Source organism: Colobus angolensis, unplaced genomic scaffold (genome assembly GCF_000951035.1).
Source record: "Colobus angolensis palliatus isolate OR3802 unplaced genomic scaffold, Cang.pa_1.0 Scaffold85, whole genome shotgun sequence".
In the NCBI taxonomy this organism is placed as follows: Eukaryota; Metazoa; Chordata; class Mammalia; order Primates; family Cercopithecidae; genus Colobus; species Colobus angolensis.
The window spans coordinates 6,241,262-6,268,124 of record NW_012122376.1 but is presented as its reverse complement, the minus strand read 5'-3'; the positions used below and the strand labels follow the sequence as shown (position 1 = coordinate 6,268,124).

General features: G+C 50.7%; 1 protein-coding gene across 1 annotated transcript in view; it reads left to right on the top strand.

Moving 5' to 3' along the window:
- Positions 1 to 20,308, top strand: part of HTRA1 (HtrA serine peptidase 1) — a 51,939-nt gene extending 31,631 nt beyond the window's left edge. Inside the window, exons 5-10 of the mRNA XM_011930234.1 lie at positions 12,188 to 12,382; positions 12,858 to 12,890; positions 14,121 to 14,235; positions 15,553 to 15,610; positions 17,415 to 17,510; positions 19,592 to 20,308. Coding sequence (XP_011785624.1) covers positions 12,350 to 12,382; positions 12,858 to 12,890; positions 14,121 to 14,235; positions 15,553 to 15,610; positions 17,415 to 17,510; positions 19,592 to 19,760 — 504 coding nt within the window. The 5' untranslated portion in view covers positions 12,188 to 12,349 and the 3' untranslated portion in view covers positions 19,761 to 20,308. The remainder of the gene's footprint in view (positions 1 to 12,187; positions 12,383 to 12,857; positions 12,891 to 14,120; positions 14,236 to 15,552; positions 15,611 to 17,414; positions 17,511 to 19,591) is intronic.
- The last annotated feature ends 6,555 nt before the right edge of the window (positions 20,309 to 26,863 follow it).

Genomic DNA, 26,863 nt, shown 5'->3' with positions numbered 1-26,863 from the left:
AACAGTGAGCTTTCCTGTGGGTGCTTTTCCCTGACGCCAACAACCAGGTAAATATTTGGAAACGGCCTTGTTGAGGCTTGTGAGGTGGTTTTCCTCCCTCCCCTGTAGGCCTGCGCCACCCCTCCAACCCCCTGGCCACCTTCAGGCCAGATGGCGCCCACAGACCTGTTTGAAGTGGCCTGAGAGGGAGCCCTCTGGGCGCTGGGGCCGCTGTGTTTGCAGAGGGTCCTCTTACTGCTGAGCTGGCTGGTGTAGCGGGGAGGCCGACACCCCTGATCCTCATCAAGTTCAGAAGGGAGTCACCGCAGGTGAGGGGCCTGGGGCCTTTTACATGTCTTGGGAGCTGCTGAGCAGGCCGCTCTTCTCCAGGCCACCAGAACTTGGCCCTGCATGTGGCGAATCTTTCCTGAGTCAGCTGAGTGAGGGGGGTTCAGGCAGCCCCCCGGGATGTGGCAGCAGCTGGGATGGGAGTGGGGTGGTGCTTGCCATGACTCACGCCGGTTCTCCTCAGGCAAGCTGATGGTCAGACGTGCTGACTCAGTGGCCTGAGCTCGTCCAAAAGCGAATCAGAGAACGCAGGGCCTGGGCTCACCCACTGCCCTCTCCTGGAGTCATCTGTCACTCATCCTCATGAAGGAAGCGCCTGGGAGCCTGGAATGCACTTCGCACCGCCCCAGCTCCCCTCTTGTTTCTGTGTTTTTCCATTTTGGATTCTTTCCCCCCACTCCTTCTGTACTGGGCATTTTGTGGTCTCTCCTTTTTCTCCGAGAACTCTGAGGGCTACCATTGCATTTGCTAACGATGCCACAGACGGTGTTGACGTTATGAGGCTTCTATTACCGTATTGATTTTTACCATTTTTAGGGGGACAGGAATCAATATTTCATGAGGGAATGTGAAGCCAGACAGTGAAGTAGAAGCTGGCTTTTATTTTGTGCCAGGCTTTGTCCAGAGGCGGGTGGGACGTGGCTCCTCAGCTCTTGACTGCGGCTCCTTCTGGCATGGGAAACGCTTCAGTTCCCCAAACTCTCAGAACTGGAGCCCCTGTGTGTTCTCTGGCCCGGATTCAAGAACTTAGTTGATTGTCAAGGAAATTCTTTGGCTATATTTTTCTCTTAATATGGTAATGGCTTTTTTCACTCTGGCATTCTCTTTTCAGGGAATCGGATTAAGACTATTATTTATGGTTCCGAAAAAGCAGTTCCCAAGTTGCTGGGACTGGATTTGTTTAGGAATGTCTCCTGTCCTCTTCATTGACAGGGGAATACAAATCGGTTCCATTTGACAGTTTATCAAGTGTGTGACAGAGTGTTAGAGTCCAGGGTTGGCCAACTACAACCAGTAGTCCAAAGCTGGCCCTCTATCTGTTGTTGTAAATAAAGTTTTATTGGGACCCAGTCATGTTCACTTATTTAGGTAGAGTCTATGGCTGCTTTCATTCTGCACCAGCAGAGTCAAATAGTTGGGATGAAGACCACATGGCCCATGAAGTCAAAAACATTTGCTTCCTGGCCCTTTATAGGAAAATAATTGCCAGCCCCAGTGGTAGGCAATTAACACCTTGTCCTAGAGGAGCTGAAAGTGGCTGGAGGCAGGAATGCTCATAAGAACCAAGCGAGGTGAAGCACTAGGTGGCTGTGGGGAGCAGGAAGAGAAGCTGATTAGCTGATTTTGTTTGCCCTTTCTTTTGCCAGAGATTGTGGTTTTCTTTTTTTTTTTTTTGCAGAGATGAAGCTTTGGTCTTGCCACAATAGCAGAGGGAGGCCTTATTTTTGTCCATTTCTCTGACATTGGTAGAAAGGAGTTTGTCAGAATTCCAGGCTATTTGGCAATTATCCAATTTTGAGATCCTAATGGATCTTTCAAGGTCTAGTTTGTTCATTCTTTTAGTGATTCCTTGTTAATTCCCTGATTTTATAAATGTGTGTTGAACATCTGTCTTGGCCAAATACTTCTTAAGTGCTGAGGATGCAGCCACAGTGGGCAAAGCCATGGGGCTTAAGATCTAGTGTGGGAAACGAGTGAAGTAAAGTAAATATGGCAAGAAGTACAGTGCATGAAGCAAACAGGTGAAGGGGTAGAAGGCCTCGGACTGCAAAGATAGTAGATAGTGTAGGCAGGGAATCTTATCTGAGGGGGTGACATCTAAGCTGAGATGGAAAGGACAGTGAGAGCCAGCCAAGGAAACAAGCTGGGTGGCAAGAGTTGCAGGTGGAGTTGCTTAATTTCCCATTTCTGCTCAGCCTGCAGAACCTGGATCTTGGACTAATTGCAAATTGTCATTTCCTTGTGAGTTTATTAGAACCCTCCAGAACAAGTTTCTGGTTAGCTAGTTTCTCTGTGTGTTGTCTCATTTATTGTTGGTTCTGGTTCTTTGGGGTTCCTACTCATACTCTGGAAAGCTCCAATGTCTTAAGTCGTCGGTCTCCCAAGCACAAAGATTCACAATGATACAATCACCTCTCAATCATAGCAGCATCGATGCAGTACCGTAGCTGGTTTCCTAAAGCCATCCAGACCTCTTTCTGTGGCAAGAGAGAAATAAGACCTTCTGGTGAACCGAGGACTAATTATCCTAATAAACATGTGAATTAACAGTTCCTTTGGTTAAACAAAGCACCAGAATCTGATAATGGGAACATGTGACTCACAGTATTTCCCTCTTTGCTTTATCTACCAGGCAGCTCACAGAAACCACTGGCCTTCCCTGTGTTCCCATTTTATGTCATAAATATATGTTTAATTAACTTATTATAAAAGGCCCTTTGTCATGGACCATATCAAATTATTCTTATATAGAAGAGGTTATACATGTTTTAAACATTTTAAAATAAATCTGAAAAGAATACTACATCCTGGGCAACCTCCCCGCATATGGGGCTCGAAGAAGCTCTATGCAGTTATGGGTAAGGCAGAGTCAGAGTGCCTTCAGTGTAGTTCAGCAGATGCTGAGAGGCTGCTGTGTGCTGGACTCTGATCCCACCAAATAGAGTAGGGCTGAGCCCCTGCCCACTATGACAGCCTGGAGATACAAGCTGTTCCCTTTGCCTCCCTGAGCCCTGAGCTTTATAGCCTATAGACAGCTGAAAAGCAGGCTGCATTGGTTACCCAGTCAGTTACCCAGACCCAAATGCCAGGCCTTGGCTAACCCCAGTTATTACCTAATTTTAAGATCCTAATGTATCTTTTAAGACCTGGCTTGTTCATTCTTTCATTTGTTTACTTATTCATTGATTTTGTAAATATTTATGGAGCATCTGCCATGCTACACGCTGTTGTAGCAGCATCAGCCACCCTGAAGTTGGTGGATGAAAGGGGACAGATCAAAGGGGCTGATGTATGGAGGGACACAAGTTAGACTTGACCAAGACAATATTATTCCTCCTCTGGATGCCACGAATATATATAGTCATTAGCTCTTGGGCCCCCATGAAGCACTGTTGACATTTTGTGGTTTAAACACCGAAGAGTAAGGGAATATTGGAAATGGCAAACATCTGATGTAGTGTAAAGGAGACTAAATATTTTGGTGGTGTTCATAAACACTGAGGAGGAAAGTCGTTCGTTTGGTTCATTTGTGTGCTCTCTCTCTCTCTGTTTTGGCACACTATCCTCTGTTCTCCTTCTCCTTTTCTCTTTCCTTTTTTCTCCCTTCATCTCCCCACTTCTCTGATCTCTCCCACCTGAACCCCTTCTACACTGGTGCCCTCCCATCCATCCTACCTCCTCTACTCCCCTCCCTAGACAGTAGTAACCACATGTCAGTTGGAGAAACATGATGGCAACTTGGTCACACTGTTCTTCTCAGTCTGTGTATGTCGGTGATCTCAGTGCCCATCTGGCAGATCTCTCCTGCCCTGGCTCTTCTGCTCACCACAACCACCCTTGACTTTGTGATCACTGATAACCTTCACCTTCTCTAATCTGAATCCCAAGCTTCTCACTCCTGACCCACCACCTCCCCTCCTCGTCTGCTCAGAACCCTGAACGGAAGCTGAATGGAACCCTGAACGGAAGGGTTCTGAAGCTGTTGAGAACCCTGACCAGAAGCTGAATGGAACCCTGAACGGAAGGGTTCTGAAGCTGTTGAGAACCCTGACCGGAAGCTGAAATATCAATGGGTCATTGCTTTTCACAGTCCTCTGTGAAAGATTACCGGCCAAGCCAGCATCTGGAGAATTCCTGGTCTACCACCTCCCCGTCTGGAGAAGCTGGAAGAGCCAGCTGCATGGGCATGTGACCCATGTACTCACAGGCCCTGTGTCCTGAGCTCGCTGTTTTAATTTTATCTTTGAATTTGTATTTTTGTGAATAAAGTCCTATGAGCTAGTGGAGCATGCTCAGAGAACTTGGAGCTTTAGTTCAGGCTGGATTCCTCCTACTGCTTCTCCACTTCCTGGTCCCCTGAGACCTCCAGCCCCACCTGACCTTCCCTTCCCTGTTTCTATGCAGGGATCAATGCTACCCTCCATCCCTGGAAGGGGTGTAGGCACAGGGCAGTTCTAGGTTCCAACTTGGGCACTGCATAACATCTTAGTGGTGCAGGGCTCAGGCTAATGATGCCATGGTTGTTCTGTGGGCTACTGGGCAGGGTCAAGCCGCTCCCACCCTGATCCAGGTACCTAATGCACCCTGACACAGAAGTGGCAGTGTCCTTGGGGTCATCCATTATCCATGTGTTGGAGGAGTGGGCTCTTAGGGAAGACGCTTGGCTCAACTTCCCCACCCCTAGCCAGGGCACAATCCGAGGCCCAGGAGTTGGTGGGCACGAGGCCAAGTCGCGAGGCCTCCAGTGTCTGCGCTCATTGTCCTGTAAGTAACCACAGCAATAGCTAGCAAACCAAAAACAGTGTGATAGGTTGAGACAGAATGTGGAAGAAGGGAAAAAGCTTTATATTTTAGTACCTTTAACAGTGCTTTCTATATGCTTTATGAACAAGGAGCCTGCATTTGCATTTTGCACTGGGCTCTGCTAATTTTGTTGCTGGTCCTGCTCCCTAGTAGCCTGAGTCAGCAAATCTTTGGGTCGTCTGAGTCCACAGTGCGCTGACCCGCCCTTTTTCACAGTTCCTCCCCTGCCCATGTGCTCACTTTCCTCCTTACCCAGCTTGGCTCGCTCTCTCAAGCAAGTCTTTGGATGCTGACATCCCCCCTAAACAACCCTTCTGCGGCCTGGTTTGATTGTCCTTAGCAGGCGTGCAAGTTCTATGGCACTGCTTCTTGCTGGGTATGGAGGATGTGCTATTTTGTCCACTGCATATTTTTTAAAGAAAATGAAAGGTTAGCATAACTGTTTCCAGAAGGCACATTGAATCACTCAGTTGAGTCCCAGCCAGTTGCTGCAGCGTTAGCCTTTGAAGCAAACTTGAACCAACACAGGACCAGCCTGGAAGTCCCAGCCTCCGGAAATGATGCCGTGGATTCTGCAGATTCAGCAACAAAAATATTTTTGTAACTCAGAAACACTTCATAATTTTCAAAGGCGAGAAAGAAGTAATTGACTTGGCTTATTAGGCTGAAAAAGAGTTGCCAATTTTTTCTTTGGTTTTGGTGTTACTGTTTTTTTTTTCTTTTCTTTTCTCCAAGCTTCAGGGAATGAGATTAAATGAGCACTCAAGCGCTACTAGGCAGAACCCTGAATAGAAGGAAGCTGAAATACCAATGGGTCATTGCTTTTCACAGTCCTCTACGAAAGATTACTGGCCAAGCCAGCATCTGGAGAATTCTAGGAATCGCCCCTCCTCTTGCAGCGGTATAAGTTTGCAGGAATCATCTCACCCCACTGGGGAGTTGTATGACAAAAGGGATTTATTAGGGACCCTGTTGCCTGTTTGGATCTTATCAATTTAACTATTGTCTGCTAATGGATTTTTTGGAAAGCAACCAGGTTTTCTGTAAAGAACAGCTAATTGTCAGAGCTGAGATGACCATTGGAGATCACTGGGCTCAACTCCTAATTTTAGAGGTGGTAAAACCGCAGCCCAGAGAAGCTGATCAAGTGGTCCAAGGTCGTAGACTGAGTTCATGCAGGACCAAGACCCAGCCCTGATGTCCTGCTATCTGGGACAGTGTTCTCCCAGCACACGTGGAGCCTGAGGGGGTAATATGTGTGTGTGTGTGTGTGTGTGTGTGTGTGCACGCGCATGTATTCATATACACATAGGTGTTTTGCCTAAGTTTTCACTTCTGCCCCACCTTGGTTGATCTTGGAGAATGAGCCCGAGGCGTGCTGTCAGCCTGGGGGCCTCACTCAGCATAGGCCCAACTTTTCTGCTCTGGGGGAGTTCCAGCAGTTATGGTTCATCTGTGGTTCAGTTATGGAACCCACACCACACGTAGCGCCCCCAAAGCCGAGGCTGCATGCACAGACCTCCCCTCCCTTCTCGTGGTGGGCCTCTGCTTGGATTCTTCCTAAACTCCTTTGCCCTGCTCTGTGTTATACCCACTCTGGTCCCCTGTCCCTGTGGAGTGATCCAGGGCACAAGAGCAGCTGTTTCCCTGCTGGCCGCTGTGTGCCCCAAGCATCTGGGAGGTGGGGAGCGGGCTGGGGAGAGGAACACCTGGAGTGGAGGTTGGGATCAGGGAGGGCCCCAGTCCCGGTACCACCACCACCTGCTGTTGGACCTGCAGTCTCCTCATCAGCAGAACAGCTGTGAAGCCATCCTGCCCATCCACAGGGTGGTGGGTTGTGAAGGCTGCATACCTGGCAGAGCTGGAGAAGCTCTGGGAAGGTGCTGGACATGCGCCCTAGGAGTGGTTTCCCTGCCTTGCCCAGACTCTGCTCCCATCACCTGAACCTCCCTGTCACCACCACGGAACTGCTGTGACCATTGCTTTCTTCTTAAACAGATTAACAGACATCTCCTGCTCCACCCCGCCAAACAAACAAATGAACAAACAAAAAACGTGCTTGAAGGAGTATGAACTTATACAGTCTTTTCTAAACACTGTTAAGTGCTGGTATTGGGATCTTCTTTTAAAAGGAACCATATTCCCCAGGCTTTGGATGACACTCATGGTTGCCCACCCTCCAACTTCCTTCCCTGCTGGCAGAACCCTGGGTTTGTTTTAGTTCCACCCCTGACCCCACCGCATTCCTGACTCAGGCAAATCCGCAGGGTCCAATGCAGTCAGGGGGGCCACGTTCCCTCCTCCAACGGGTGCTGAGGTCGCTGCTTGATTGGATGCTGCTGATGACCTGCGAGGAGGAGGGCGCCAGGGCGCTTTTGGGACTTTGCTCTTCTGAAGAGATGCTTCCACAGCACGGTCGCAGACACAGTCACGTCTTGATGTGATGTCTGGAATGGTGGTGGCCATCTTGTGGCTGTGAGAACAGGCTGAGGTTGATTGGATGGAAGGAAGGAAGGATCCTTGTTCTTGACGCTGTCTGTGAGCCTTCAGGTTATCGCCCTGGCACCACCCAGCCCTTGGAGTAGACACCTGTCTACTCTATATACTCCATTTGGAGTTGGGTTTTTTGGTCACTTGCAGTTGAAAACACCCTAACTGATATACACAAACTATTTTTAGCGTGGGTCTGTGTTTGGCCCTTATGGAAGACTCTGGGCTGAGCTGCCCGTGGTGAGGGAGATGGACTTCGTGTCTTCTTACCACTCTGTGTCCTGGTGGCTTGTATGTGTCTCTGCCCACGAGACTTTTGTGGATTTTCTTAATCGTATGCTTCTTGCACCAAGCACATAGGAGACACTCAACGAATGGTTGTTGGGAGAGTTCTCTTTCACGGAGGTGGTGTTTTGTGAAACGATGCTGCCAGGCCTGCTTGTTGTTTGTCTGTTGGTTGTAATCCGCATGGATGCAAAGAGCCATCTTTAATCATGCTGTGGACCAGCCTCTTCCGAGGTGTTAGCATTACTCCCACCACCTGCTCAGCATCCTGCCTACGGCTAGGACTTTGTAATTTACATAGATACGGTGGGGAAACACGGAGCCCATGGCCAGGACTCTGACACCCTCACTGGAACTACATCTACCCTGGGTGGCTGTCTAGGACATTAGGGGATTCGTGTCTTCCTAAAGTCCCTCTGTTGAGAGACTTCTTCTGGCTCTGTTGAGAGGACACTATTTAGCATTGTGAGTCCCTGCAGGCTGGGGGCCAGTGGCCGTTTTCCTTCTAGATTCCCCCTCTCTTCTTCTGGCCTCCCAGGCTTCCTGCTCCTGAGACTGTGAGAAGTGGCCTGTGCTGGGCTCACTGCAGAAAGACTGTCGTCCCCGAAGGTCTTGTGCCAAACTTGAGCTACAAGCTCTTTAGGGGGGCCTGAGGTCTCCACCTGGGCTCTGTGAGAGCAGCAGTGGCTGTTTCTACCCCCTCACTGCTGTCATGCCCCCACTTCACTTGCATTTTCTTCACTCTCCAGCCATGTGAGGATCTGCATGAGGAGTGGGACTCACGTGCCCTTTCTTCTCCTCTTCCCCTTGGCCTTTTCATCTGCCAGTGGCGGACAGATGTTTGCCCCATTTACTTCTAGGCTCACTGTGGGGCTCCAGGGAGATGGTGAAGTGGCCAAGGAGAGGAGCTGCCACCTTCAAGACGGCCTGTGGCCAGTGCTGCTTTAAAGGGAGACTCAGAGATGCTTTGCTGTGGGTGGCGCGGGAACCAGTATGGGGACAGCAGTGCAGAGGCCTTGGACTCAGAGTGCGTGGGCCCCACGGGGCTTCACGGCGCCTGTGGCTGTGCACTTCCAGCCTTATCTGTGCTGCATCTCCTCCACATTCCCCTGTGGAGCTGATGTCTAGACAGCTATGGAATTAAATGCTCAATTACCGAGTAGGAATTTGGCCAGAAGAGGTATAGCTGCTGAGCAGACAGACTCGAGGTGAGGCTCACGGCTGAGAACGGGCCCCACCTGGCTCTGGAATGAGCTGAGGGGCCCCATGCTCCTGCAGCCAGTGGCTCCTGTGGGGAGTTGGGGCAGTGACCCCCAAAAGGCAGTTTGACCTCATGGAGAGTCATAAATCTGGCCTGGTCAACATCTCTGCAACACATTATTCCATTGCAAAGATTTCTGCCTATGATTGGAATTCTGGGTGAACATGTACTGGGCGTGTGGGTCTGAGAGCTGGGAAGCCTGTTCTCTTGTTTAGCCAGGCTTCCCATCAGCTGTGAGAATTGCCCCCATCTCTGAGCCTCAGTTTCCACATCTTTAAAATGGGGGGAAAATACAGCTCAACTCCTAAGGGTGCCATGAAAGTACTTTGTCACCTGCCAGGCAAAGGCTCATTCCTTTCACAGAAATGCAGGGTTTACAATGTGAGACCCCTCCCCACTTTGCCGCATGTGTCTGCTTGCTTTTTTCTGTCTTAGGGTTGCCCTACATGAGCTAGGAAATGTCCGAGTGGATAAAAACATAAACGAGATGATCACTGGTGGTGCCCATTGGTGCAGCCTTTGCCTAAATGGCCACTACGTAGCCACATTTTCTCGTCTGTGTTCAGGTGAGGACTGGTTCCTGGGGAGACTCCCTGGGTTCACATTATGGGTGTCCATCTTGTCAAAGCCCATATGGTCACCCAAGTGTGACTGAACCACGGGGTGCTCTGGGCCCCATTTTTGGCAGCAGGCAGCATCCCCTGGAGGCCTGCCCCTCCCCAGGAGCATAGAGAGCAGCGCCCATGGACAAGCAGCCTGCAGCCTCCATCTTCTCCTCCCTGCCCGGGGCTCCCCAGCCCCAGCCTCACAGCTTCTCCAAAAATGTTTGTCTCCTTGCCACATCCTCTGGGCCCGAGCTCAGATGGTGGAAAAGAAGAGCTGGAAGGAGAGTTGCCTTTCGGTCTCTCTGCCTTCTGAGGTCTCCTGAGACATACAGGCTGGGCCTGCCTCCCTTTCTAGGAGGTGCCGATGGGTGGTAAGGATAGGGGATAAGTGAGATGTGTATTAGGATCACCACAGCAAGCCCTGCCTCATAACTTTTTGATGGGTTTTCAATGTGTGGTGAAGCAGACGCCTGCTGGGCCCCCTTCCTGAGTTGAGCTTGATCTCCTGCCTCCTGTCTGCCTCCTTAGGCAGCCAGGCCACCCTGCTCCAGCAACCTGTGCCACCCCGTCCCTTTACCTGTCCCAAGCCCAGCCCGGAAGGCCTCAAAGGCCTGACCTTCCAGCCAGTCCAGGGCCTGAAGGGATGGCAGTGTCCCTGGTGGACCTCCTTCGGCATGGCGTAGTGCATATCCCAGCCCTACCTCCTGCCCCGCCTGCACGCCATGAATGCTGAAGTCATGCCTGGCAGGGGCTGCTGGCCCAGGCCCAGAGTAAACAGGCTGTGCTGAGCGCGCTGGTGTGCTGCTGGATGCTGATGAGCTTGAGGAGTGTGGGAAGTGAGTGTGGGGCCGAGTAGGGATGCTGCAGGCCTGCATCTCCCCCCAGCTGTCCTGCACGCTCCAGTCTCAGGCAACCCCACAGGGAAAGGGTCACCCACTGTCAGGGCAGAGCTTTACCATGGCTGGGTGACATGGGCTGGCTGTGGGAAGGTGGTTGGTGGTTCCCCCTCTTGGATTTGCACAGGCCCAGATGCTCACAGCAAAACTAACACCTAGATGAAGCTTACAAGAGCCAGTAGGTATTCAAAGAGCTGTTCAGATCTTCATTTGCTTCGTTCTCACAGTGGACCATTGAGGTAGCTGTATGTTAGTCCCATTTTCCAGATGAGAAAACTGAGGACCTGAGTGGTCGTAAGCTCAGGCTGCTATCTAAATCACACAGCCTGGCCCCAGGTCTGTGCTCTTGACCATGGACAGTGCTCTCCTGGTCCTCTTGGTATCTGTGATCTGAGGGACCTTCCTCCTCCTCAGTCTTGTATAGTCAGTTTTAGGTCTTAGACTCTTTCTTCGCATCCCTTTCTCCTTTCGGGAGCTCTCTCCTTATCTAGTATGTGTTGGGGGATATTTGTGGCATGATGTAGTACTGTGTAGTGGAGGAGAGAGTCTGTTTCTTCGGTTTCAGTCCCAGGTTTCAATCCCTGCTCTCTCTCAAGTCACCCAGACTCTTGGAGGCTCAGTTTCCTCATCTGTTAAATGGGCATGGTGGTCACCCCCCTCATCAGCTGGTGTCTGCTGCATCCCTGGTGGAGGAGATGGCTCAAGAAACCCCTTGGTTCCACCTGCCCCACCCCACTGGTCCCCTGGCTCTTTCCTTTTTGAGATAGACAAACGTGAGGCCCTGGATTTGCAGTTCCCACGAGGGCTGGGGTGGCTCTCTGCTTTCTGGGTCTGGTCCGTGTTTTCCAGGGCAGCTGCTCGTTCTAAGTGAACAAAGGCTGAAGGAACTCAGGAGGTTTGCTCGGCTCCGAGGATGGCAGAGAGGGAGGGGGTGCCGATTCTTTCCCTGATAGAGCTAGGGAAGCCCTTCTGTGGTTCCCCCAGCTCCCTGGCTTGGGTGACCCTGGAGCTGGCTTCTGTTCCATTTTGTTGTGCAGAGTTGTTTGGGGCTCCTGGCTCTGCCTGGCCTTTGTGGGGCACTGGAGATCAGGGCTTCTGGAGTTGGCCAATTAGCCCGCCCAGAGCAGGGAGCACAGGTGTCTGATGGAGGGCCTTTTCAGGAGAGACAGCCCACCTGTTGGATCTTGCTGTCTTGGGTCCTGGAGGCCTTGCTGTCCCCATGCTTCATCCGTGCCCCTGACCGATGTGGCCCTGTACTCAGCATAGGCGTGCACCTGAGTCAGTGCAATTCCCTGTCCACAGAGCGCCCCAAATATTCCAGGCCTCAGGACGGGTGTGCACATGATGAGCCGGGCAGGTTTCACCGCCTGTAGCTTGGGATCCTTCCCGGGGCTTGGTTCTTGAAGGCTGCCCCGGGCAGTCTCACCCCAAACCCTAAATTCATGTTGTCTTCCTCTGTCTCTTGGCCTCAAGGTTTCAGAGTGAGTCTGGGCTGAGAGCTTCAAGATGTGATGAGACCCCGACTTGGCCTCCAGTTCCCTCCCCACAGTTTCCTTGGCGTGTATGCGGCTTCAGTGTCCACTGGCTCCCACACAGCTTGTAATGTGTGGATTACGGGTGGGAGGGAAGTCTGGTCCTGCCCACAGTAAAGGGATGTTAGTCGTGAGCTCAGTTCCCCACCAGGCCTGGTGTTTCCAAATGGCCCGGCACTGTCCCTGCTTGGTTTTCCATGGTATCTGTGCCTTTACCCATTTGGTTAAATTAAACAAACTCAGCAATGCCAGCCATTGTGGTTTCAGGGTAAGCTGCCTGTCCTGCTGCTTGGCCGCTCCTCAGAGCTGCGGCCGGGAGAGTTCGTGGTCGCCATCGGAAGCCCATTTTCCCTTCAAAACACAGTCACCACCGGGATCGTGAGCACCACCCAGCGAGGCGGCAAAGAGCTGGGGCTCCGAAACTCAGACATGGACTACATCCAGACCGACGCCATCATCAACGTGAGCCTCTGTCTCTCTGTGGGTGGGGGTTGGGGCAGGGTTTTGCCAGAGGAGAGGAGTCAGCATCGGTCTCTGACTTTCTTGTAGTCTGGGTGAAAGGATGGAACTAGACCAAGCCATGTGGATTCTAGTGCCAGCAGCACGACAGGGATCACACGGCGGGGACAGTGACGCTGGAGCAGGTGGACAGCCAGCCTCGTCCCAGGAGGAAGAAGTTGTGTTGGGTGCTTTAGGGTGATTGCAGTTGGCTTCTGGGCTTCAGAGAGAAAATCTCCCCATTTACGGCACCTCTAAAACTTTCTGAATTGTTAAGGTCATTTTTTTCCAGCAAAATATTAGGTTAATGGGAATGAATCTCAGAGAAGAATCATGCCCCCCACTGTAGACACCGTGCTCAGGAGACGGCCAGGCAGGGACATAGATTGGACCACATTATGACACAATTTGTAACCTTTCCATTTCTGTTTAATTGCAGTATGGAAACTCGGGAGGCCCGTTAGTAAACCTGGTAACGTATTTTAAACGTTATGTCGTTTGTTTTTATTTATGTACATGCTGTTTTTGTTTTGTTTTGTTTTGTTTTTTGACACAGGGGGTCTTTTCAAACATAAGCTTGCCAAAGCGTGTTATCAAGTTTCTTTAAAATGAGCTCTGTGAATGTACTGCATGCTTGCAAATGACCCTACGGATCTTTTCTGGAAAGAGTAAGGCAGGCTGGAGATGAGGGTTGGAAATGTTATGCCAGAGAGCACACTTGTGTCTCAGAGTTACAGGTAAACACCGTGAAATTCAGGGCCAATGCAGGAGTAAGGTGAAGGTCACCAAAAGTGCTGGCCGGTCACTGAAAGCGCCTCCTCCAAATTAAATCTCCTGGGCTGCTGAAGGAGCTGGCTGGGCTCATACACACTTTCTCTTGGCCAGGAATCCTCCCTTAAGGCCTGGCTGGAATGAGGAGGAGTTACCCACCCACAAAGATATCATTTAAGTCTACCTTTAAATACTTGAGCAGAAAAAGTGAAGCCCTAGAACATAGACCATCAGCGCTAGAGGGCAGCTCCAGGGCCATTTATAGAGGGCAGCTCCGGGGCCATTTATAGAGGGCAGCTCAGGGGCCATTTGTAGGGGCCGTCTTTAGCAAGGCCTTGGCATCAGGTACTGACATCTCAGCACTCGTGGGAAGTGCGCACGGGGCGATGTATCCCCGCTTGGCAGCTTTCCCTTCCCAGCAGCGGGGCCGCTGTGCTCCCAGCTCTGCCCTCCGCCTCCCCCGCAGCACCCTGGGGATGGAGGGGAGGTGGCTTTGCGGGTAATGAAGCATGACAGCCCTAAGCTAAGGTTGTTTCTCCCTCAAGTCGGCAGAGTCATCTTAAGATCATTAGAAATGAGAGAAGCAGGAAGGTGTAGGCAGCCACCTAAAGGACTCTGAGCCTTTGGAAACGTATTCCTTGTGAAACAGGAGCAAATAATATCGTGCATTTTGAAACTATCTGTGCTTACCGCGAGGTGAGCACCCAGTGGCGACCTGGAGTGTGTGCGATTCTTCCACAGCTGCGCGTGGCCTGTGCTGCCTGGGGGTCCTGATGCCTCTCTCCCTGCTCCCCCGGGGATCCCCTCCGTGCAGCTCCCCGCTTCAATCGCTGAAATAGCTCAGTGACTTCTTTCATGCACATTCTCTTTGGGTGTGTACCTGCCGGTAAACCTTCACGATTCAGTAAGCCGTGTCCTTCTTGCTTTTCAGGACGGTGAAGTGATTGGAATTAACACTTTGAAAGTGACAGCTGGAATCTCCTTTGCAATCCCATCTGATAAGATTAAAAAGTTCCTCACCGAGTCCCATGACCGACAGGCCAAAGGTAGGCAAGGCCCACATAGCCCTGGGGACTCCGGAGATTCGGCCTGAAGCTCAGCTGCCCTTTGGGAATTGGGGAAGGGAAAAGCGGCAGCCCCTAAGACTAGCCAAGCCGTCTCCGATCCAGAAGTGAACAGGAATGGACATCACTAAATCCCTGGTAGAAGGTCACAGACATTGCACCATTTTTGTCCTCTGATCATGACAATGTCACTTGAGTCAGTCTAATATGTACCAGACACGATCCTAGGTGACTTCTGTCCATTATTTCACTTTATTTATGTATGTTACTTTTCTTTTGCCCTATCAATTAGGAATTACTAGTCCCATTTTGCTGATGAGAAAATAGGTTCAGGGAGATCATTCAACAAACGTTTATTGCCTAAGTCAAGCAGGGAGCTTGGCAGTAGACTGCCCAACTGGAACCTGGTGCTCCACTGAGGCCTTTGCTGGTGTGATGTTTATGTTCTGTTGGGGGATGGGAAGGCTTACAGTAAATAATCAGACACATTAGATACTGTTAGTGCTCCCAAGAAAACAGATCAGGGTAGCTGGCAAGGGAGTGACTGGAGAGGCAGTTGGTGGAGATGGTGTGGCCAGGAAATGCCTCCCAAACTGAGGTCTGAGTGAGGAGGAGCCAGCAGGCAGGGATGTTGGGGGAACACTCCAGAAGGAAAGGCAGAGGACTCAGCATAGCTGAGTGAACACAAGGACCCTGGAGTGGCCAGGCCGGAGCACAGTGACAGCATGGAGGTCTCTGGGGTGGAAAGTTGGCCAAGGCCAGGCAAGCAGGCTCACAGCAGGCCATCGTGAGGGGCCTGGGTTGCATCCTAACCGCATTTAAGAACGGGGAAGTTCATGATCTGATCGTTGTCACTGAAAGGACACTCTGATGGCTGGGGGGAGTCTGCTGGAGGAGTTGCTGGAAGTTGGGGACTGGAGAAAGAGCTCTCCCAGTCATCTGGATGAGACATGCTGGGGGCTCAGACAAGGGTGGTGGCAGTGGAGGTGGGACAGAGGGGTTACATTCCAGGTATGCATGGGGGTAGAGCAAGCCTGGGGAAGGGCCAGCTGTCAGGATGAGGCCATGAGGAATTGAGGATCATGCCCAGGTATCTGACCGTTAACTGAACGATGGGACTTTCCCGAGGTCCCCCAGAGGGGAGGGGTCCAAACCAGGATTTGAGCCGCAACCTCAGTGTGCCCTTCTCTGGCCCTTCCTGCAACCTGGGGGATTGGGCCCCCAGGCCCTGGTGTCCCCAGCCCCCAGCACACCCACCAACTGGGCTGACCTTCTGCTGTCCCTTTGTTGTCTCACCAGGAAAAGCCATCACCAAGAAGAAGTATATTGGTATCCGAATGATGTCACTCACGTCCAGGTGGGCAAACAGGATGCGTGTCTGTGTCTTAAATTTTAATAAACCTGAACTTCAGAAGGTGCTCACGGGCACCCCTGAAAGAGAAAGCTTATGCAGCCTTAAGACATCTCAGTTTCTGCTTATAATGAAGTAGCATCAGGAAAGAGGACAGGTCATTAGCCTTGGCCCCTTTGTTTGGTTTTATCGTGTGTTTTTGCATTCTGAGCTGGTTTTCTTCATTGGCAGCTGGCCCTCCAGTGTAGAAGGTTCTGCCCTCCTCTTTGAAGGCAGGCCTGAGCAGTGTGTGTGTGGTGGGGCTGTTGATTCACTCTGGCTCATGTCTTCCTTACCCTACATTCTGTTGAAACCCACATTCCAGGAGGGCCCCAAGCCCCTCCCACAGCTCTAGGCACTCTGCTTTCGACGCTCTGCAGCAGCTAGTGGGCCGCGGCTGTAGGAAGGCCAGGGCAGGCCCAGGGCAGGGAAGTGAATGACTGATGTGCTTGTTTTCCCCGAGCTGGTGGAACTGCGGCCTGTGGTTGGCAGGCTCATGGCATCCTGGTGTTTTAACCTGGATGAAAAATTCTGGTGTCATCTCGTGAGTCCTGGTAGTAGACTCAACTGGCATGGCTAAAACTGTCAGAGGTAAAGTAGGAAAAGACTAGAATATACTAAGAGGTAGATTAATGTGTTCATTACTATGATGGATTAATGATTCACTCACTGTGAAAGTATTAATATATTTTGATACACATTATGAATGGTGGTTCCTTTCTTAGCACTCCAGAAGATGGAGCCACTTGTCAAGGTTAAAGTGTCTCCTCAGTTGTTTGCCTGTGGAACTAGGAGGTAGAGGGAAAGATGGTAGGCCCTTGGCGCCCAGCTTCCTGGGTTCCTGTTCCAGCTCTGATACTTCCTGCCTTGTGACCTTGGGAACGATATGACCCCTGAGTGCCTCAGTTTCCTCCTCTTCAGGATGGGGATGACAGCGCAGGTGCTTCTGATGTGTGGCCAGGCTCAGATCAGGGAGTGGTAGCGGTGATCACCAGCCACAGTGATGCCAGCCACTATGTATCACATGTACTAGGCTGGGTGCTTTACTGGGATGACCTCATCTGATCCTCACAACTCGTGTTGTAGGGTACTGTTATTATCCCCGTTTCGCAGGTGAGGACATGAAGGCACAGAGAGGTTAAGCAACCGTCTGAGGTCACACAGCTAGCAAATAGCAGAGCTAGGGCTACAAATCAGGCCAACCACTATACTTTACTGACTCCTTAGTAATAGCTACTGTTAATTAAGAAATAATAACAATGATGATGGCTGCGCATTGCTGGCTCACACCTGTAATCCCAGCACTTTGGGAGGCTGAGGCAGGCAGATCACTTGAGGCCAGGAGTTGGAGATCAGCCTGGCCAATTTGTGAAACCCTGTCTCTACTAAAAATATGAAAAATTTGGCTGGGCTTGGTGGCAGGCATCTGTAATCTCAGCTACTCGGGTGGCTGAGGCAGGAGAATTGCTTGAACTCAGGAAATAGAGGTTGCAGTGAACTGAGATGGCACCATTGCACTCCAGCCTGGGTGATAGAGCAAGACTCTGTCTCAAAAAAAAAGAAATAATAATAATGATGAAAGCACTTTCCTTGCTGTTACCAAGTAAATCTTTGACTCTGGTAGAGAGGCAATTTTAAATAGGATCAGAACTCCTGGAGGAATTTTACATTAGACCCAGGGAGAAGAAGGGACCTGGTGAGAGCTTGAGTTTTGCCTGGGGAAGGCCTGGTGTTTCTTCACACTAACACGGGTGCTTTTTCTCTGGAGCAGCAAAGCCAAAGAGCTGAAGGACCGGCACCGGGACTTCCCAGACGTGACCTCAGGAGCGTATATCATTGAAGTAATTCCTGATACCCCAGCAGAAGCGTGAGTTAGAGTCATTTTCCCTTATTTTCCCTTTTCCTAATATTCTTGTTGTTCCTGTGGGGGTGGCAGGAAGAGGGAGCGCTGTTCCTTTTCTACTGGTTCAGATGATGGTGTTGATCCCTGACAGACGTGGTCGGACGTTGCTGGTCATTCCTGCTGGCCGACTTGGGACTCATCCATAGGAGGGTGCCTTCTGTCTTCAAAAGTCCTCGCTCCACTAGGACCCTCCAGATGGACAGAGCAATGGCAGACTCATAATGAGTCTCTGGGATGGCCTGGCTGGCCAGAGAGAGGGTTTCAGGAACAGTGTCCCCAAGCCCTCACCTGGTGGTCCTGTTCTAGGCTTTGGGACCTTTCTCCTAGAGTCTTCCAGATTGTCTCTGACAGTTAGGCCCATACCTGTCAACACCTCCAGAAAAATAACCCAAGTAATATCAAAGTAACATGACAAGAAGTAGCTCACCCATCCATCAGGGTTTGTTACCTGTATTGGTGGAATATCCAGAAAAAAGTGCTAGACCAGGGGCCAGCAAATGTGCCCTGGGGCTGGATCTGGCCCACTGCCTGCTTTTATATGAAGCTGTGGACTAAGAATAATTTTTGCGTTTTATTTCTATTTTTAATTTTTTAATTGTTTATTTTCATAGGTTTTTGGGGAACAGGTGGTATGTGGTTACATGAGTAAGTTCTTTGGTGGTGATTTGTGAGATTTTGGTGTACCCATCACCCAACCAGTGCACACAGAACCCAATTTGTAGTCTTTTATGCCTCACCCCTGTCCCAGCCTTTCCCATTGAGTCTCCAGAGTCCATTGTATAATTCTTATGCCTTTGTATCCTCATAGTTTAGCTCCCACTTGTGAATGAGAACATTTAAATAGTTGAAAAAATCCTGAAATAAGAATAACATTTTGTGACATGTTATATTTGTATGCAATTCAAATTTCAGTGTCCACTGAAATTTGGTTTATGACATCTTTGGTGGCTTTTGTGCTGGAGCAGCCGAGTTGAGTAGCTTCGACAGAGACCATATATACGGCAAAGCCTAAAATATTTCCTATGGAGCTCTTTACAGAAAAAGTTTGCAGACCCTTACGCTGGCCCATATGAAGGACCATGACAGCGTTTTGACGCTGACCTATATAAGAGCTACAGTTATAGTGGCAACCACACAAAGGAAGTGCCTCTTAACAGAAGCATTCCGCCCACCCCTGTAGGAACTGCATTCTGAGTTGCAATACTCTTTATAAGCAAGTTGGCCATGGTCACGCTACATGGCAGATAGTACCTGGTACATCCTTCCCTACTTTGGGGTCAGCCTTGACCTTTGATCTCCTTGGGGTCATAAGGCCATGCAAGTGTTAGTAGGCATTTCTAGAGTGTACATAATGGATGAGTTAGCCTAAAAATCTCAAAAGGAGCCCAGCATCATGGCACATGCTTGTAATCCCAGCTATTCAGGAGGCTGAAGCAGAAGGATCCCTTGAGCCCAGGAGTTCAAGATTAGCTTGGGCAACAAATGAGACCCCATCTCAAAAAAAAAAAAAAAAAAAAAAAGGTGGGGGAAGAACATTATAATAAAAAAAAAATCTTAAAAAGTATCCAATCTACCGATGGTTTATTTTTTATTTTATTTTATTTTTTTGAGATGGAATCCCACTCTGTCACCCAGGCTAGAGTGCAGTGGCACAATCTTGGCTCACTGCAACCTCCACCACCTGGGTTCAAGTGAATCTCTTGCCTCAGCCTCTGAGTAGCTGGGATTACAGGTGCCCACCACCAAACCTGGCTCTTTTTTTTTTGTAATTTTAGTAGAACCAGGGCTTTGCCATGTTGGCCAGGCTGGTCTTGAACTCCTGACCTCAGGTCATCCACCTGCCTCAGCCTCCCAAAGTGCTGGGATTACAGGCATGAGCCACTGTGCCCGAACCACTGATGGTTTGAATTATTCTAAGTTCACCACCATCCAATCCTGTTTGCTCTGGGCTTTTAGGTTCTAAACTGTGCCTCTGTCCATGTAAAGTCAGATCAGGAGGAATGGAAACATGCAACGTTACCATTCTGTTTCCCTTTGTGTTGCAGTGGTGGTCTCAAGGAAAACGACGTCATAATCAGTATCAATGGACAGTCGGTGGTCTCCGCCAATGACGTCAGCGATGTGATTAAAAGGGAAAGCACCCTGAACATGGTGGTCCGCAGGGGTAACGAAGACATCATGATCACAGTGATTCCCGAAGAAATCGACCCATAGGCAGAGGCATGAGCTGGACTTCATGTTTCCCTCAAAGACTCTCCCGTGGATGACGGATGAGGACTCTGGGCTGCTGGAATAAGACATTCAAGACTTTTGACCGCCATTTTGTTTGTTCAGTGGAGACTCCCTGGCCAACAGAATCCTTCTTGATAGTTTGCAGGCAAAACAAATGTAATGTTGCAGATCCGCAGGCAGAAGCTCTGCCCTTCTGCATCCTATGTATGCAGTGTGCTTTTTCTTGCCAGCTTGGGCCATTCTTGCTTAGACAGCCAGCATTTGTCTTCTCCTTTAACTGAGTCATCATCTTAGACCAACTAATGCAGTCGATACAATGCGTAGATAGAAGAAGCCCCATGGGAGCTGGGATGGGACGGGGCGCGTTTGTGCTTTTCTCCAAGTCAGCACCCAAAGGTCAATGCACAGAGACCCTGGGTGGGTGAACGCTGGCTTCTGAAATGGCCAGAGTTGCCTCTTTTGGGAATCTCTTTGGAACTGGGAGCACGATGACTCTGAGTTTGAGCTATTAAAGTACTTCTTACACATTGCTTTCTGCAGTGCTTATTTTCCTTTCCCAAGAGCAGCTTGCTGCAGTCTTTTTGGAATGATTCATGATTCTCATGTCAGTGGGCTCCTCATTAGACTGCGTTGTCCATGCAGGTTGGAGCTTTTAGTCTTATGAGTTATTTCAAAATCATCCCATGGGATTTACCAGGGTTATGAGCAGCTCTGCTCGGACCCCCTGGCTTTATGAAGCAGGACTTGAGGACAGTTGCACTCGCATCTGGAGCTTGTCAAATGAAAGATAATCTGTTGACATCATACAGCATGCAATTAGTCAACAAAGATTTTCTGGGCCTCTGCTCTGTGCCTGGCATTTTAAGTGTGTGGTCAGTGAGAGCAGGAAAGACACAGGCTCTCCCTCCCTAGAACTTCCGTTCAGAAGCCAAATCTCTTTCTGAAAGGGAGACAGCTCAGGAGACCAGGATGCAACCCCGGAATGGGCCCAGAATGCACAAGGCTGCAGCTGACCTCATTTGTCCTGGGTTGTGAAATAAAACTAGGCCTTAAGCCTTGATGAGTTTAGAGGAAGACTCCCCTTGATGTGCCCTCAAACAGGTGCAACCAAAAGCAGCTGTAGGCACCTTTATCTCCATGAAAGCTTTCCAAAAGTTTGGAAAGCTGACCCAAGAGGACTCACACAACTTTAGCTTGGAAGTTTGCACAGACCTATGTCCCTGTGGGGAGCACACACCAGAGAGGATGCTGTTTATCCCAAGAGTAGCGGGTCAAAGCTTTCCAACTGTCAGCAGTCAAAACGAGGGCCTTGGACCGGATTGAGGTTCAGTTCTCCTGATTGAGAGCTGAATCCTTCCTCCATCAACAGAGGTATAAGGTCCAGCTCATTACTGGGAAGGCTGCAGAAGGCCAAAGGGCCAACTTAAATGCAGGGGCAGTCCAGTTGAGCACAGTCCTCATCAGTGTTGGTGCTCGGCATCTGAGCAGCTTGTGGCCTGTTGCAACCCTGGCGTGTCTCTGCTCTCTGGTTGGATGATCTAGTGGAGTCAGGAAGGAGCCAGCGAGTCCTTTGGCTCTGGAAGTGTGTTTTGCATTCCCTCCCTTCTCCATTAAAGGTAATGACTCAGAATGGCTTGTGGCTTCAGGGGTTCATTCTCAGATGTTTTATATGTGGGCCTGCTTTCCTGGGTGGTCCCCGGAGCTGAGGTGCTGCCACAGGTGGGGAGGATGCCCTGGGTGGCACTGAGGTCAGACCCAGTCCTGGCCTGAGCCTATCGGTGTTCAGCCTGTCAGGCATCCGGGAGATCACGGGTGGTTCTGCTGGAAGAAACTAGCCTGGTGATGGACCGGCCTGAGGCCTCTGTAAACCTCTGCAACATCTCTGCAGGACACTGGACGGGGCTGGAGTTTTGCCTGCATATGTGGTCCCATACAGAACACAAATGGCAGCTTGCCACTTTGTTGCATATTACATGTGTGGTTACATGGTTGCACTTACCCGTGAGACCCTGTGTCCCATGGGGGCTGCTTGTCCTGGAACCCCCACTTCACATTTGAAGACCTTCAGAATAGTTGTTTCTTCTGCTTGCTTTAGGCTGTGATGCAGGGTTTTGCAACATAAATTAGTCCTAAAGCCTGGAGGCAGAGCGCTGAGTCGAAAGAGCATGGCTTTTGGAGTTATAGATGGATTTGGGCTTAAATCCAGTGTCTATATATCGTACTGGCTATGTAACCTTGAGCAAGTCCCTAACCTCTCTGCCTGTTTTTCATCTGTAAAATGCCCTCAGTTGTCGTCTCTGCTTCCATGGAGCTCAGTTTCTAGTTCCTCTTGGCCATTTCTGGTCCCTTCAAGGTCACTTGAACAGCCCTCTGGCTGGTGGGCCAGCACCTGCCCCTGTTCTGGCTCCTGGAGAACTCCTGCTCACCAAATGTGGGCTCAGCAGTCCCTCTTCCAGTCTTGGCTCCCTCGGCTCTAGTCCTCTGCTTCCAGTTTCTGCAAAACTGTGAGCCAACCACGTGACCGGGCTTCCCCAGCACGCTGCATCACGTGACTGTCCCCAGCCCGCCCTGCCAGATGCTTCTCTTGATGTGCTGACCAGGAGAGAGGCCCTGGTGTGCAGGGGTCTCCTTGCTGTGTCTTTCAGGCCCGGCTGAGTGAATCTGAGCTGGGCAGCTCTATACAGGGTCTACAGGGTCCTCTATCTTTTTTTTTTTTTTAGACAGGGTCTCGTTCTGTTCCTCAGGCTAGAGTGCAGTGGTCTGATCATGGCTCACTGTAGTTTCGACCTCCTGGACTCATGTGATCCTCCCACCTTGGCCTCCTGGGTAGCTAGGACTACAGCTTGCACTGTCATGCCCTGCTCATTTTTGTATTTTTTGTAGAGGTAAGGTCTCGTCATATTGCCCACGTTGGTCTCAAACTCCAGAGCTCAAGCAATCTACCTGCCTCGGCCTCCCAAAAGCAGGAGCCACCACACCTGGGGGGCCTTGTCTTTTCTGACTCCATTTCTCCATCTGAAAATTTGGAAGAATGTTCCTGTCTGGTGGGCGTGGTGAGGAGCAGCACGCGTTGTTATCAGAACTTGAACAGTGATTGTCTCCACCCGGTTAATATTTTAGACAGGTCTGAACCTTGGGCGGTAGCATTTCCATGGGCTAGCAAGGATGCTTTGTCCATTTCAGCAAATACCACTGGAGTCAGGGCCAGGCCTTGCTGAGGTTGTGTGGACATATGTCTGGGTGAATGGGCCAGTCCAGTTCAAGGTTACACCTCTGAAGGTGGTTATAGGTAAGGTCAGAGGTATGACAGCATCAGAGTGGCTCAGTGCCAGTAGGGCAGATAGGTTTCTGTCGTCCATCCTGCCAATGCTGATCCATTGGTGGGAACCATTTAGAGCACTGGGTTGAGGCGGATTGTGAGGCTCAGTGTGAAGTAGCTTAAAAGAGACCTGTGGCCAGGTGTGGTGGCTCATGCCTGTAATCTCAGCACTTTGAGAGACTTAGGCTGGTGGATCAAGGAGTTCAAGACCAGCCCGGGCATCATGGTGAAACCCTGTCTCTACAAGAAATACAAAAATTAGTCAGGCGTGGTGGTGTGTGCCTGTGGTCCTAGCTACTTGGGAGGCTTTGCTGGGAGGATCGCTTGAGCCTGGGAAGTCAAGGCTGCTGTGAGCTGTTATCTCACCATTGCACTCTAGCCTGGGCGACAGAGGAAGACCCTGTCAAAAAAAAAAAAAAAAAAGGAGACCTGCTCTCTGGGTCTCCCTCTCAGCTCCCTGACCTTCTGATGAGGTCCCTGCTCTGGGTGTGTGTCCAGCATCAGCTCCCTGGTTGAGTCCAGGGAGCAGCCAAGGCTGAGGACAGTCTGGAGCACGCTCGTGGGAGCAGGCAGGCTGCCCTGGGGGCTGCTTTTTGCTGCACTGCCCCCACCTCCAGGGTAAGGGTAACTTGCTCAGGAGATGGACTCTTTTCTATTCTTGAGGCATGAGAACAATCAGATCTCTCTTGGAGAGCCATTCCCATTTAGAGACACGTGTTTTTCATGACCTTTGTGAGCGTTCGAGCCTTGGAGGCCCACTCACTGCTGCCCTGGACCAGCTGGGACAGGTGCGCACATTGCTTAGCATTCTGGAGCCCAACAGCTGGGTACTGGAGGCTTCCTTGCCATGGTAAAGGGAGGGCCGGTGAGAGGGGGCGTCACATCTGAGCTGCATCCAGGGGAGAGGAGTGATGTTAACAATAGAAATGGCAGTGTCATGTAGTAAATGCTACCGTAGAATGAGTGTGGATGTGGCGTGAAGGGTGTGGAAGGTGGCAGCAGGTGCTGTCGCTAAGGCTTTCTGTGCCAAGCACAGTACAAGCATTTTACACACATATCTCACTTAGTCCCCTCAGTAATGCCAGGGAATAGAAACTATTTTTTTTTTTTTTTTGAGACGGAGTCTCGCTCTGTTGCCCAGGCTGGAGTGCAGTGGGCGGATCTCAGTTCACTGCAAGCTCCGCCTCCCAGGTTACTACAGGCGCCCGCCACCTTGCCCAGCTAGTTTTTTGTATTTTTTTTTTTTTTTTGTAGGGATGGGGTTTCACCGTGTTAGCCAGGATGGTCTCGATCTCCTGACCTCGTGATCCGCCCGTCTCGGCCTCCCAAAGTGCTGGGATTACAGGCTTGAACCACTGTGCCCAGCCAGAAACTATTTTTATAGCATTTTATAGATGAAGGAATGAAGGCTCAGAGAGATTAAGTAACTTGCCCAAGGCCACCCAGCTCGTCTCTGGTGGGGGTAGGACACGCCTTTGCAGGGAAGTGGGGAAGAATGGGGAGAGTGGGGGCTCCAAGCCCCTGGCCTGGTGTGTCTGACCAGAGGAGGCAAGTGCTCCCATGTCTGCAACAGGTCAGGAGCACACAACTGAGCCCTGCCTCGCCCCCAGGCTCCCTGGAACAAGTCTAAACACCTTTCTGGGACATCTGAGCCCCTTCCCGACTTGGTTCCCACTTTCCTTCCACTCTCACCTCTCCATTCCTCTCCTGCTCTCAATGCTCTGTAATGTGGAATTCACTTCCATTCCTTGAACAGGCTGTTCTTTCTCTTGTCTCTACACCTAAATCCTAGTACCCTCCCTGCCCTGTGCATGGAAGCTCCTCCTCATCTCTTCACCATCTGCCCCACAGGGCTCCCCTGCCAGGAGCTCACACGCTGGCCACGTGCTGTCCTAACTGCCCATTCCCTTGTCGGGACTCACTCTGGGGCTGCAGCTCCACGGGGCCAAGTCCATTCGCCTTTCCACTGTTGAGGCCATAGGGCCGAGCCCATCCTGGAAAGCAGGTGTCAATCAATACAGATTAGCCAACAGCTGAGGTGGGCCCACACCTCCCTGGACAGTCACATCTGCCATTGGAGGAATGGATCCTCTTAGCACGCACTCTTCCATGGAATCCATCTTTTTGTGTAACCACAGCGCACCCAGGACTGTGCTGGGCACATTGAGAGTGGGGGTGTGAGGAGGGGGTGAGGCTGGAGAGGGAGGGGGCGGGGCCCAGAACAGAGAGGCCAGTGGGGTGCTCAGGGGCTCAAGCAAGGGGGCCTCACTCTCAGAGCAGTTCAACTGGGCAGTTTGTGAGGGATAAACAACAGGCCCTGTGGGGGCCTCACACATTGACCTTGGAAGGGAGGGGGACCTCGGGTGGAGGTGAGAAGGGATCTCTGAGTTTACCATTGATCCCCTCCCTTCTTTCAACAGCTGCTCTCAAAACCACTGCGGGCAAGGCCCAGTGCAGGGAGTACTCCACAAAACCACTGCGGGCAAGGCCCAGTGCAGGGAGTACTCCACAAAACCACTGCGGGCAAGGCCCAGTGCAGGGAGTACTCCCGATCGTGGGTTCAGTCCCAGCTCTGGGCTTTACTGACCATGACACTTGGGGCAAGTCCCTTAATTTCTCTGAGATTCCTTGTCCTTATCTGTAAAAAGTGGCCAGTGGCCAGTGTCCGCCCCTCCTCGGGTCTGAGGCTCTGGGGAGTGGTGTGTGGGCGCCAGCCACGTGCCCATGATTGGTCATAACTGGTGTCCGCTCCTCTTCGGGTCTGAGGCGCCGGGGAATGGTGTGTGGGGGCCGGCCATGTGCTTATCTTGGTCATAAGTGGTACCACCATGGCTGTCTTACATCACTCCTTCTAGGCACCTTGTGAGCAGATCAGATGCTCCTTGACTCAGGATGGGGTTCTGTCCTGGTAAATTCATTGTAAAAGGAAAATACTGTAAGTTGAAAATGCATTTATAATACACCTCACCTACCGAACATCATTGCTCAGCATAGCCCACCTTAAACATGCTCAGAACACTGACATTAGCCTTCCACTGGGCAAAATCACCTCACACAAAGCCTGTTTACAATAAATTGTGGAATAAATCGTGTAATCAATTATTGAGTACTGTTCCGAACATGAGGAACAGAGTGGTTGTGTTGAGGCTCAAAGTGTGGCTTCTGCTGAACGCATATTACTTCCACACCACAACCGTTGGAAGTTGGGGGCTATCTGTGCTGTGAGATCAAGTATTTATTTTAGCACATGGGGAAACAGAAGTGCCTGGAGCTAGTAGGAGGACAGGCCAGGTTCTGCCCCACACTCACCTCTGTCTATTTTACTGTCCCTATAATTATTATCTAGCTCCTGTACTTCACAAGGGAATAAAAGTAATGGTCATTTGAGTTTAAAAACTGCTGATTTGCCAATACCCCAAAGACTCTTCAAAGTTCCAACACTATGTTGCCTGCCTCTCTCTTTCGCCCACCTCCTCAGTCATTATCTGATCTGATTGGATGAGCTTCCTTCAGAGATGTCCATGAAAAAGTTCTCAAGTCACCCCGTGGTGTGTCTGGGTGTGGACTGTTCTCCCCGGGCCCCACCTTTCTCCACCACACACAAGGGTCCCAGGCTCCTCTGTTGTTTGGAGATCTTGGGAAATACCTGAGGGGTGACATCACTCAGCCACGGCCCCCAGAAAGGAGTCTGACTGCCAAGCGGATGCCAGTTTTGGAATCAAATCATGTCTGCAGGTTGGAAACCCATCAGTAGGGCCCCAGTCTT